This window comes from Elgaria multicarinata, chromosome 10 (genome assembly GCF_023053635.1).
Source record: "Elgaria multicarinata webbii isolate HBS135686 ecotype San Diego chromosome 10, rElgMul1.1.pri, whole genome shotgun sequence".
Classification (NCBI taxonomy): domain Eukaryota; kingdom Metazoa; phylum Chordata; class Lepidosauria; order Squamata; family Anguidae; genus Elgaria; species Elgaria multicarinata.
In genome coordinates, this window is record NC_086180.1 from 72,345,502 (window position 1) to 72,358,051 (window position 12,550).

General features: G+C 40.3%; 1 protein-coding gene across 1 annotated transcript in view; it reads left to right on the forward strand.

The window, feature by feature from the left end:
- The window catches only part of SH3RF1 (SH3 domain containing ring finger 1), a 60,010-nt gene that overhangs the window by 26,159 nt on the left and 21,301 nt on the right, over window positions 1-12,550 (forward strand). Inside the window, exon 3 of the mRNA XM_063136022.1 lies at window positions 12,130-12,405. Coding sequence (XP_062992092.1) covers window positions 12,130-12,405 — 276 coding nt within the window. The remainder of the gene's footprint in view (window positions 1-12,129; window positions 12,406-12,550) is intronic.

Consider the following 12,550-nt stretch of genomic DNA (forward strand, 5'->3'; position numbering starts at 1 on the left):
GATTTCTTTTATTTATTTTTTCTGTCCTAAGTCTAGCCAATCTAGAAAGAAGAGCATTTAGTTCTTAGATATTAGGTGGCTATTGGAATTTATTTTGGACCACAATAGACTTCCTGGAAGGATAGGGCCACTCATACAAGTCTGACACTTTGAATAAATGGAGAGCCAAATCATTCTTGGGGTGTTTTATGCTAGCGTAATGGCAGCTTGTATCTCAGCTTCTGACAATGACTAGACAGGGATTTATTTCTTCATTTGTAGGATGCTGTCATAGAAGACTTACTGTTATGGGCACTTGTTGCTATTCTGTCGATTTCACTGGCAGACAATTTGTTGTCCCACCCACCCAATTCATTCATATTCTTCCTATAAAATTGCCTTGTGGCATAGTCATTACTTTCTGGGAATTATTAGAGTCTGCCTGCTGTTCTATTTGCGCCCCACCCCCACCCCCCAACTATTCAGGATAATTTTCCACATAGACAACAAATAAAAAAAACAGTAGTGGCCCAATCCTTTGCATATGATGGGTATTGTAGGCCAAAACATCTGGAGGGCACACATGTTGCCCGCAACAGTTCTGGAGGAATCCTCTCTTCCTCATCCTTTCCACGCCTTACTCCTCTCATTTGCCAAAATCTGTGAAACCCTCAATCAGCTACAACTGGATTAGTAGATAAAGAAAAATAGAACTGGCTGTCATCAGTATATTGATTACCTCTCTCTCCACTTCTTTATTTGATCTTTCCCAAGGGCTTCTACAGGTTTTAAATAGCAATAGAGGTACAACAGATTCCTTTGGGACCTTGGAGAATAATTCTCATGGGCAGAGATGCAGCCATCTGGCTCTCCTCTTTGAAATAACAACCCCGGGGAAAACTGTATACAGTTCTGAATTCAAACTAATTTAGCTCAGTGGCTATCACTTCAGTTGCTCTATGCTCAGAACTGTTTAGTAAACAGTTTCACTTGGCAGGTCTGTTGGCTCCAGAAAGGAAAGAATTGACTTGAGCCAACAATCCCACTATACTGTATCGTAATCTGGCATTTCTCTCCCATCTTTGTCATTCATCATTTGTTTATAGCTTCTGATAAAACAGTGTATATGGAAAGACAAACAAAGTAAATATAAACTCACTGTGGGGTTTTTCAACATTTTGTAACTTTAAGTCATTTATTTATATTAATATTTCTAGGCTATTTCCCATTGGATAAAACCTTCAAAGTGGCTATCTATCTATGCAATCAGACTCTCAAACACAACACTCATTCTTGGAGGCAAGTTCTTTTCTCTCTTTTTTTTTCCCTGGCCAGCTTCCATTCCTCTAAAATAAGAGTTGTGTCACAAAGGTTGTTTTAGCCAATATTAGGTTAGATGGACAAATAGTTGACCAAATATGTTCCTACGTTTTTAAGTTTTAGCCTTCAAAATATGAGTGTTTGGGCTATGAATAAAATTTCAGGATAATACAATACATTTAGTATCTTTTAATAAGTATTTTATGCTAAGTATTTTCTGCCTTTGCAAATGGTTATAGAAGAGCTTCTAAATTCCCTGGTTTTAATATGGCCTCATTGTTTTATTTTGTTTTGCTAATATATTTGTCTTGAATAGCAAGTCTAGAAATGAGCAATTGCTCTGCCCCATAATGTACACAGAGTGGTGCAGGGATTCCCAGTTCAGGAGCAGTCACACAATGCTCTCTCTTACCAGATGGAAAGCATATATGGGATCAGTCGGAAGTAGGGAAGGGGGGGCAGGGACCTCTTTTTAATTGTATATTGCAATTCTTTGACTGGAAATAGAAAGACTGTTGGTAAAACAGTCTTTGCCTGTTGGTAAAACTAGTTTCTGACCAAGGTACTATGTCATGAGTGCATACATGCTTGTTACTGTTCTATTTATTTCTCCATGCCAACCATGGGTACTATTCTAACTTTTGATGCACTATCCATGGAGTTCACCTGTCTTGGAGGATTTTTTGTTTTAAAAATAATGGCCTACCAAATGAAACCGGAGCAGAATCTGGTGGCTTTTGGAATTAAACTAACTTTTTAGACTGTAATATTGATCACCTGGCAACAGTGGTTGGACAAGTAAAATACTGGCTAAGTGGTATTAGTACCTCACCCTGTAGATATTGCAGGTATATTTGTCCTTGATTGTCCTGCCCAAAGTAGAAACTTCATTTGCTTGTACAGTGATCCCCACTCTTCTCCCCACAGGAGAAAATGTGCAGCAGGAGAAAATAAGTCAATAATTAGTTGAATTGTGTTTCAAAAGGATGAATGGCATTCCAAAAAGAAACAAAGTAGGTGGTAGTGCAAAGGTCATTTCAACTCTGGACAGTAGCAACTATTGTGTGTGGAATAGTAAAGGCAACTGAGAGAACATTTTCTTGTATGCTAAGAAAAGTAGTTTCCTGACACTAAATAAATCTGGTTTAAAAGTGAACAAAAACTACCCCAGTCAATTCTAAATGGAAAAAAGCATGTGCATACTATTTCTCTCTTTTAATGACCACAACATGTCAGCATATATGTATTTCATATGCAAACCAAGCTTTAATATGAGGTGATCAGAAGAAACAATTTTACATTTTTGCTTGTTTTGTTTCTAAGTAAAGGCAGCTCAGTTACATTTTTCCAGTGGCAACATCTAATTCACTGAACATTAAAATGTTAATATGCAGATAGTATGTAATGGTCACAGTCATGCATGTGTTAGATAAATCCCATTTGGACCATTGTAACATGCGCTACGTGGGGCTGCCTTTGAACACTGTTCGGAAATTCCAGCTAGTCCAGAATGCTGTGGCCAGACTGTTGACTGGAGCTGATTACAAGGAGCACACGACTCCCTTGTGACAATAGCTTCACTGGCTGCCAGTCTGTTTTTGGACACAATTCCAAGTTCTGTTTATGACTTATAAAGCCCTACACAGCTTGGGACCAGACTACCTGAAATATTGCCTTCTCTCACTCAAGCCTGCCCTTATTTCAGCACCATGACCTTCAAAGTCGATGTGAGAGAAGGCCTTCTCAGTGGCCATGTTCAGATGTCACAGTGGGTTAATAAGCTATGCACAGTAGCTTATTTTTGAAATAGTTCACGATCCCCTGCCACACAACCAGACAAATAAGTTACTACCGTATTTCTTCGATTCTAAGACGCCATCGATTGTAAGACGCACACTAATTTCAGTACCACAACAGAAAAAAGCTTCGATTCTAAGAAATAATAAACACACCCGCGATTCTAAGACGCACCCCGTTTTTAGAGATGTTTATATGGGGGGAAAAGTGTGTCTTAGAATAGAAGAAATACGGTATGTGTAGTTTCCCACCCCCTTGCCCCCCTCCATCTCCCTCAGTCCTCCAGTCTGCATCCCAGGGGACCTTGCTGCAGACCCATCTTTTCTGTGCCAAGTTCCCCTTCCCAGATCCGATTGCAATGGTGCATGCAGGGCTACAGTCAGGGACCTATTCCCTATTGTGACTTTTGGTGGGGTACAGGCAGGGATCTATCCCGTATTGTGTTTTAAAAAAAAAAAACCAAGGTGGAGAGATGCATATGGGGAGCTGGGAAAATGCCCTGTTTTTTCTGTGGAAGTGGGTGCCAGGCATGGGGAGGGCCCCCCCGGGGGGCAGCACTCACCCCTCCTCCACCTATAAAAAAAGGTTGTTTTCCAAATCAGAGAAATTTTCCTTCTCATATAAAGCCCAAGGCATGGAAAGGAATGTTCCCCCAACCTGTGAAACAACCTGTTTTTTCATGGGTTAGAGGAGGGGGCAGACGGGTGAGTGGATCTGGCTGGGAAGGGGGTGTTTCAGAGCGTGGCGTGAGTTTTAAAACATCAACAAGGATCCTTCACCCAGGCTGGGAGAGATGCTACTTTTGGGGTGAAGGCAGTGTGGACCAGGGCAGGAGTGGATGCCCCAGTAGGGGGTTGCTTGGGGTGCCCTCCACCCAAACATTAATGGGGAAACTGCTGGGAAGGGGTTGTTTCAGAGCTGGGTGGAAGGAAAGCAGAGGGGCTCTCCAGCACCCCGCTCTGAAACACACCCTTCCCAGCTGGATCCCCCTTCATGCTTGGGTGGAGGAGCACCCTAGGGGGGGCTGTCCCTCTAGGGGGCTGTCCCAATTGGGTACCTACTCACCCTACACCTCCCTACCTCTAAGAAAACCTTTTTCCACAAGTAGAAAAGGAAAAGTCAAGCCACGGGAGAAATCCTTTCCCCCAACAAATGGGAAAAGTGCTTTCTTGAAGATAGGGAGGTATGGAGTGGGGGATGAAAGGGAGGGCCTCCACCAGCATGAATGGGGATTCTGCTGGGAAACAGGCCTTTAAGATCCTTCCTTCCTGCAGGGTGGGTGGGTGAGAAGGTCTTAAAGACCTACTTCCCAGTGAAATCCCCATGCATGCAGGGGTGGGGGTACACAAAGGGGAAGAGGCGTGATAAGCGCAGGATGGGGAGAACATCATGTGAGTACCGTGCTGCAAAAACGCATACCAGGCCTAGTGAAAGTGCAATAAATCGTTGGTGTGATGAAGCTCTTCCAGCACCTACTTTCATTGCTGCTGTAGTTGTACTGCTCCTACTGTATGTGAAGCTGATAATGAAGCATCAGTGGAAACATATAAATAAGTGTTTTCATAGCACAGCCTGAAGGCACATGATGCAGTTACCTTTCTTATACCCTACTTGTCAGAATGGATTATTCTGGACTGCTCCACCAGTGCTTGTGCTGCTCTTCATAGGGAAGGATGGGTAGGAAGTAAAGCAGGCTGGCTCATCATAGTCGGTATTTGCTGGATTTTCATTGAGCAAGACTTTATGGATTAAAAAAGACTGAAGGAGAGACAAAAGTTTTGTTGAGACAAGCCTTCCGCAGGAATGAATTTTTGAAGGAGGAAAACTGGAAGATTTTTGATAGAGGAAGAGAAAAGGAGTATGTAAAATAAAATATTTTCAATACGTGTGACGTAGAGGACAACTGAATTTTACAGCTTAAGTTAAGGTGAGTCACACACAAAATTCCACCAGTATAAGCCTCACAATTATATTGCTTATAAAAATTACATCTTTTGAGTTAACCTGAAACTTGGCAGCCATGATCTATTTGATGAGGTCTACAATAGAGAGCTTCGGCTATTGGGCGGTATAAAAATGTAATAAATAAATAAATAAAGGCAAATCTTGATTTGTACCTGAAAGACCAAGGAAAACTGTGGCTGCATGGATAGAAAGTTGAAACAAGCACATTTTGTGACATTACTGGTCACGGGGTATGTCTCTTAAGGCATCAACCAAAATTTCCAATTTCCTGCTTTGTAGCGCTTAAGCCAAGTTGAATTAATATTAACTCTGCTCTTAAACTGGCAGGTGTTTGATCACTGAATAGAATATTGAGTTGCATCCAGAGTTTCTGTTCCTCCAATGAGAACCTCTTGGATGCAACTAGATATTCCCTACTAGTCCATGTTGTCCAGTATCCTGTTTTCAACAGAATCTGGCCTGATGCTTCTGGAAATTCATAAACTCAGTATGAAGGTGATTGCCTTCCTCTCTAGTGTTTGGTATTCAGAGTTAAGCTTCTTATGAACATGGAGGTTCTGTTTAACTATCTTCCCTGGATTTAAATGTGAGAAGAAGTATTGTGTGCAACATTGCTTTGTGATGCTGCCTTAATCTGTTTTTCTACAAACCTGGAAAATCAGGAAGGGGATTATTAGACGGAGACAGAGGGGCAAATTAGAAGATGACATCATATCTAGAAGCAAAGATGTGGTTATTTAGTTTGGGCTCAGGCTCAATTTCTACCTTCATCATGTCTCTTTCTAGAATAGCAATTAGGGCCTGAGAGCAACAACCTGTTTGTCTCCAGCATTTGGTACTTAGAAATATACAGTGTCTGAACTTGGAGGGTCCCTTTAGCTATTGTGACTTGTAATGAGGGACTTGCTTGCCTTAAGCAGGAGTTCTTTATAGATGAAATTTAAGGAAGATGTGGTAAGAGAATGGGTAGGACATGTACCCACACTTTTTGAAGGACCAGCCACCACTGATTACTAAGAACTGCATTTCTAAAGAATTAAGATGCTATATAGAACAGATTTGCAAAACTCAAAATATATGAAGCTGCCTTTATACCCACTCAGACTATTAGTCTATTTAATATCAAAAAGGTTCAACTCTGACTGGCAGCTGCTCTCCTAGAAGTCAGGCAGAGTTCTTCCTCCTGCTAACTAAAAATATTGAGTATTGAAGTTGGAACCTTCTGTCTGCAAAGCATGTGTTCTTCTGCTGAGTTCTGAAGCCTTCCTGTGGAGATGGGATGTAAACCAGCAAATATATTACTGATGTGTGTTTTAATTTATGTGTGTGGTTTACTGGAGAGCTAAAAGCAGGGGTTTGGATAAAATTAAATTTGCATGGTATTTTTAATATATCTGTTTATAGCAGGCAAACTATGACATGGTAGAAACAGTGCAAGTATTTCCATGAAATAGCATCTGCTTGCCATGGAGGCTAACAAACAAATGATAAGTGGGAACTTTTTAACAGGCTCTCTACTTTTCCATACAAACTAAGGATCTGTGGTCTGGCATGTACACAGAAAAGAAGTGAAAAGGACTGTTAGATGGTGGCATGCAGTGGAAAACATGCTGCATATTTGAAATGGGTTGTTAATGTTAAGTGGCAAACCATAGTGTGTTTGTATTCTTATAAGGGATACAGGAGCAGAAATACTACATGCAAACTGAATTGGTCTTACTTGAAGTAATCATAATGAGATATAGAGTAGTAAGAGATGATACATTGAAACCAGAGGTGTTGCTTCCTATTGCTTTAGATAATGAAATGATTAAAGGCAGTTTGATGGCATGGGAGATGAGGATATGGCAAGCAGCTACTGTGAAATCAACCAATTAAGAATTAGTGCTGGATGCAAGAGGACCTTTGGATGGTCCGTGAATGATAACCATATAGAACAAGTTTCTGGCTATAAATATTTGGGAATATATTTTCATAAAACACTTAATTGGTCTTTGCAGAGAGATAGGGCCAAAGCAACAGCCAATAATATGGCTGCTGCAATCACAAGGTTCCACTATACCAGAGGGAGTCAATTTGTACCCGCTGCACTTAAAGTTTTTAAGGCCAAACCCCTTATGCAATTGACCTATGGAATTACAATTTGAATCGAAGCTGTTAACCTTTAATAGAATCTGTACAAGCAGCTTTTATACATTCTATCCTTGGTCTCCCAAAGTGTGTAGCAACACCTGTTCTCTTGATGGAAACTGGTTTATAGTCTATCGCCTCGAGAGCTTGGTTGAGTGCACTAAAATTTTGGATTTGTTTGTACGACCCTGGTTCTTCAGGCTATCTGCACAAGATACATCACTGAGTGGATGAAACTACTCTGGAATAAGATCAATTCTCTGGGCTTATGCCCTGAGTCTCTATTAATGATGGAAGCAAAACAGGCCAAAACTCTTGATTCCAAGGGTAAGAGACAGTGACCTACAAGTCCTAAGATGTGCAGTGGATAGAACTTGCTCTCCTCTGTTCTTAGGCATTAACCTGAGTTATGGAATGGCAAAAGCGAAATATTTTTCAATGCTTAACATCCCTAAATATCACTATGCACTAACTCTGGCAAGATTTAATGTCCTGCCATCGGCTGTGTTACAGGGGAGGTTTCAGAAAAACAGTTTTCCTGAATCGGTTATCCATGTTCTATTCTGTTGCTTTTTTTAATAGAGAGATTAGAGAGGAATTGTTGCTTGACACCAGATTAGAAATTAATGCACTTCTTCATTGCTTCAGGGCCACAGAGGACAAAGACACAACTGAGGCCTTTGCAAAATTCTTTTTAAATGCTATGAGAATAAGGTCTCTCCAGAATTGATTCTGCTGCATATTTCTCAAATTTGTATGTAATTTTGCCCTATTCTTTTGTATGTGTAAAGTCTGGTCGGTGACCTTAATGAAGTTGATGATACTGATTTATCAAAAAGTAAGACATGTGGCTGCCCTAAGCACTGAAGTGAATACTCTTGCATTGGAGCCCATGCTATTGTAGTGACATGATGGCGGTGTAGTGGTTAAGAGGGTGACTTCTCAAGTCAGAAAATACTTGGATTAAATCCCAGCTATCCCATGAACTTGCTTGGTGGCGTTACACAAGCCTCTATTTCTCTCAACCACGGTCTTCTGTCTGCAACAGAGGGCTGACAGAACTGATTTACCTTACAGGGTTACTGAGATAACATATGCAAAGCATTTAGAACACGAAGAAAACAGTTCTTTTTTAAGAAGCGAAGAAAGCCTTTGATTCACCTGATCAAAACAGAATGGCCATTTGGGATTAGTTACAGATTATTCAAAGTAAAAAAAAAGCCTGCAGTTTATAATGCTAGGAAGTGACCAACATGGGAAAGTAAAATAGTCAAACCCATGGTTGGGCAATATCTTTATTAGGACCACCACCAACAACAACAAAATGCACAGAATTCCGAGTGCAAGCCTTCAAGATCTTGAGATCTCTTAATCAAGCAAGATGTTGGCTGGGTTCACACAACACGCTATCCCACTAGAGGTTATTGTGTTGTCTGTATGCAGAGCATTTTCCTCAGGATAGGTTAATGTGTGTTGTCATGTTGTCTGAATGCAGTGTGTTTTCTGCAGGTTGGTTTGTTAATAGTGCAGTATGGTTTATTTTTCTCAAGCAAGCCACCTTGAGAACCCATGGCTTCTCATTGGGTTGTTCAGGGTGGTTAACATGCCACACTACGTGGTTGACAAACAACCTTGCAGAAAAAGCACTGTGTTTAGAAAACACAATAACCCACTGTTCAACAACAACCCACATTGGATGGGTTAGTGTGTTGCATGAAAACAGTTATTATGAGATGTGGGGGTGGGGGGCAGAGACTGACAACATTAAAATTATGATGTTTGCATGGTTAGAATGTCTTTAAGATGCCATGTAGGAGGAGATGCAGTTTTCAATAGTCCTACCTGTAAGGTGAAAGCAATTCTCTTTGACAAAATAACTCCAATAAGTGTTTCCAAGCGCCCCTGCCAAGATGTGAGACAATAAAGAGGTCCTCTGTGTAATCCACAAAGCTTTATTCAGCAAATAAACATCTCTTCACACCTAATGGGAGTATGACTGCTAGGAGCTATCCTCTAAGCTTAATTAGCCTAGCAAAGCAAGGTAGTTGCCTTTCAGCTAAAATGGACAGTTTCCCACAGTGCCAACAGGCTCTTACTTAAGCAGGGTCTTTGAAGAGAAGCCTCTCGCGAGTGCCTATCCTAAGGTGCCCAGCTCCTCTCAACTCCACCTGCTTGACCCTGTGGCAGACCCTGGGACCTCCCCCTCTGAGAGCGGCTGAATTCCCAGGGTTGGAGGAGAATGGTCTCTGTGTCTTCAGCATCTAGTCCAATAAGCTCCTGGGAAGATTTATCCTTGACTCCTGAAGAGTCTTGGAGAATCACCTTCCCTGCTTTCTGTCTTGGCTAGCATACTTCTGGTCCTACTTCTTCAGACTCTGAGCCCGATTCAGCCCCCAAAACCTCTTCCCTTGCATTAGGGAGAACAAGTCTGACCTTACAAATACAGAAGACATCCTTAGAAAAGAAGTTGGATATGGAGATAAATATACATGCTGTCTACCATTCCTTACTCTTAAGCACTGCCAAATCGTGCACTTTTTGGTCACTCTGCGGTTAGGATAATACCACTGTGTGGTTACGATAGAACCACTGTGTGGTTAGTATAAAATAGGACAGCTTGTTCTACTAAGAGTCCTGGGCTTTTCACTGCCCCTTCACATGCATATGCTGCACTTTGGGAGTTACTTCACTATGTACAATTCTCTGTTAAGGAAGATGCTAATTCTGTGGGGTAAATCCATGAGATCATCAGCCCCAGCCATGTGGTCACATAATACATCCCTGTAGTGTAGGACTGCATCATGCTGAAGCACCTTCCGTACTACAGGGTATATGAGAGGAGACAGCAGTAGTAGACAGATCTAGGGATGAATTACAGATGATGACAATTCATTCCTTTTTCAGAAAGAGAACTGGACTCAAATTTACATAGATCTATGCACATAATTTGCATAATGTACTCATGTATTAAATAATTTTTCTTGCAGAATAGCTCATGGTGTACTCTACAGCCACAAATCAATAGGTTCCTCCCTGCACTCCCCATCACCTAAGTGTTCCGTGTTTAGTCAAGTGAAAAAGAACCTTGGAATGAAATGTAAAGAAAGAAAATGTTCCAGGACCTGTAAAGTAACAAACAATTGGAGAAAGGCAAGGATTTAAGAATCCTTTTCTAAAGGTGAAAAATTGCCTGCTGTGACTTGGTTCTCAGATCAATGTAAAGACAGTGGCCACTGGATATATTACACCAAAAAGAATAGTACAGCACAATCCAAACCAATTGTTATATTTATTTATCTTTCAGATACTAAAGAGAGAAAATCTATTTCCTTTAATTTTCCCTTTCTTCATGTGCATTGTGGCTATTTTCATTTCTATTGAACTTAGTTCTACTGAAAATTATACTGTAGAATCAAATGTATTAACCATTTTAAGGTTCTTACAGTCATTATTTTTTAATTTTAATGCTTTAAAACTGGACAGGACATAGAAAACTAGATGTCCAGGAGAAAACTAGGCTAGAACCCTTTCCCCTGACATCTAGTTTTCTATTAACAGGGGAAAAGGGCAGTTGTATGGGGAGAATTCAGTTATGTGATTTCCCACCCACCCACCTGCTGTCTAAAGTGATACAGCTTAGATTCAAATTTACCACTTAAGCAAGAACTTCGCAAGAAACACTCTCGGTTTGATTACAAGTTCATTAACACATGCATAATTTAATCATACAAGTTCAAGCCACAAAATGTCATTACAGAACGTTGGAAGAGCAGGATGAAATAACCTTTGACAAACACTTTTCTAAAGGATTTTCTTGCAATTGTATCTCAACAAAATTCTTAAACAATGTACTGAAATTTGCAACCAGTGCATTTTTTGAGATGTGTATCAAGGGAGAGAGAGTCGGAATTATTCCTATCATGAAACACAAAAACAAGTCTCCGTTCCTCTTTGTTTTCCCAAGAGAAGCTCTTTTATTGTGGACTAACTGTGCTTTGCGGGAAATCATATTAATGAGAAGAAGCTAAAACTCTTGTCTGCTTGGAATATGTAAAGAAGATTCCTGGATATTTGAGATTGTTTTAAAGCTTGAATAGAGCACAGGAAATTGTGGTTTGCATCCTTCTCTTCCAATTCCCAGATAATTAGTGCCCAATTTCTCAGCTTCTCTGTAAAGTGGGAAATCCCACCAGCTTTGAAGAGACAGAAGGAGCAGTATCCAATGGGGCTGTTCCGCCTCTGCTGGTTCTGTTACACTCACAAGACCTGCCGCTTGCAGATCAGGGCTTTGATGCTTCTAAAAATAATGCTGGAAACTTGCAGAAACACTCACTCCTGGATCAGGACAGGTCAGCAAAGCTCCCTTATGTGAGCTCCAATGACATCTCCCTATTCCAGAAATTAGCATTTCATTTTGTTCCAGGTTATTTTAAGCCCCAAAGCCCCATTGGGTCCACAAGTGCATGGGCAGAAGAGTACTATCCAAGGAGTCGTATGAGCAACGTAGGTGGGCAGAAATTCTCTAGCGAACATAAGAAAGGTTCCTTCCTGATGTACATTATACTGTCATTACTTTCACAAGACATTGTGGATTTTAGAAATAGATCCTAAGAGTGTGCACTGTAAAATGAATAAACTATAAATGAGTGGAATATTCCATGACTTCTCTTGGCAGTTTCAGATATTGGCCTACTCTGTAGTTTAAAAAGTGTGTGGGGTTTTAATGACCTTTTATAAATTTACATTTCAACATTCTTATTGCATGCTCTTCACAATAATGATTTACAGATATTTGGTAAAAAAAAATGATTGAGATTAAAGTTGCATGAAAAGTCAATAATTTATTCTTGTACTCTGAATTGTTCTTGCTTTTGTTTGGATGGATGCACAATTTTATCACATTTTGTGACTACAAAAGTTGCCTTTTTCTTTCTCTAGGGTGTACCTCAGTTACCGTGTGCCAAAGCATTATATAACTATGAGGGGAAAGAGCCTGGAGATCTTAAATTTAGCAAAGGAGACATCATCATATTACGTCGGCAAGTTGATGAAAATTGGTATCATGGAGAAGTTAATGGTGTCCATGGATTTTTTCCGACCAATTTTGTCCAGATTATTAAACCTTTACCTCAACCTCCACCTCAGTGCAAAGCACTTTATGACTTTGAAGTTAAAGACAAGGAAGCAGACAAGGATTGTTTACCCTTCTCCAAGGTAAAATGTAATGATGTTTTCTTACTATGAGTGTCTTAAGAATATGAAAACAGTTTAATGCACATATAGTAAGTCAATGAGAAGTATAGAAGCACACAGGACTTTCACTTACTACTTCTTTAATCCTTCCATTTTATAATTACAA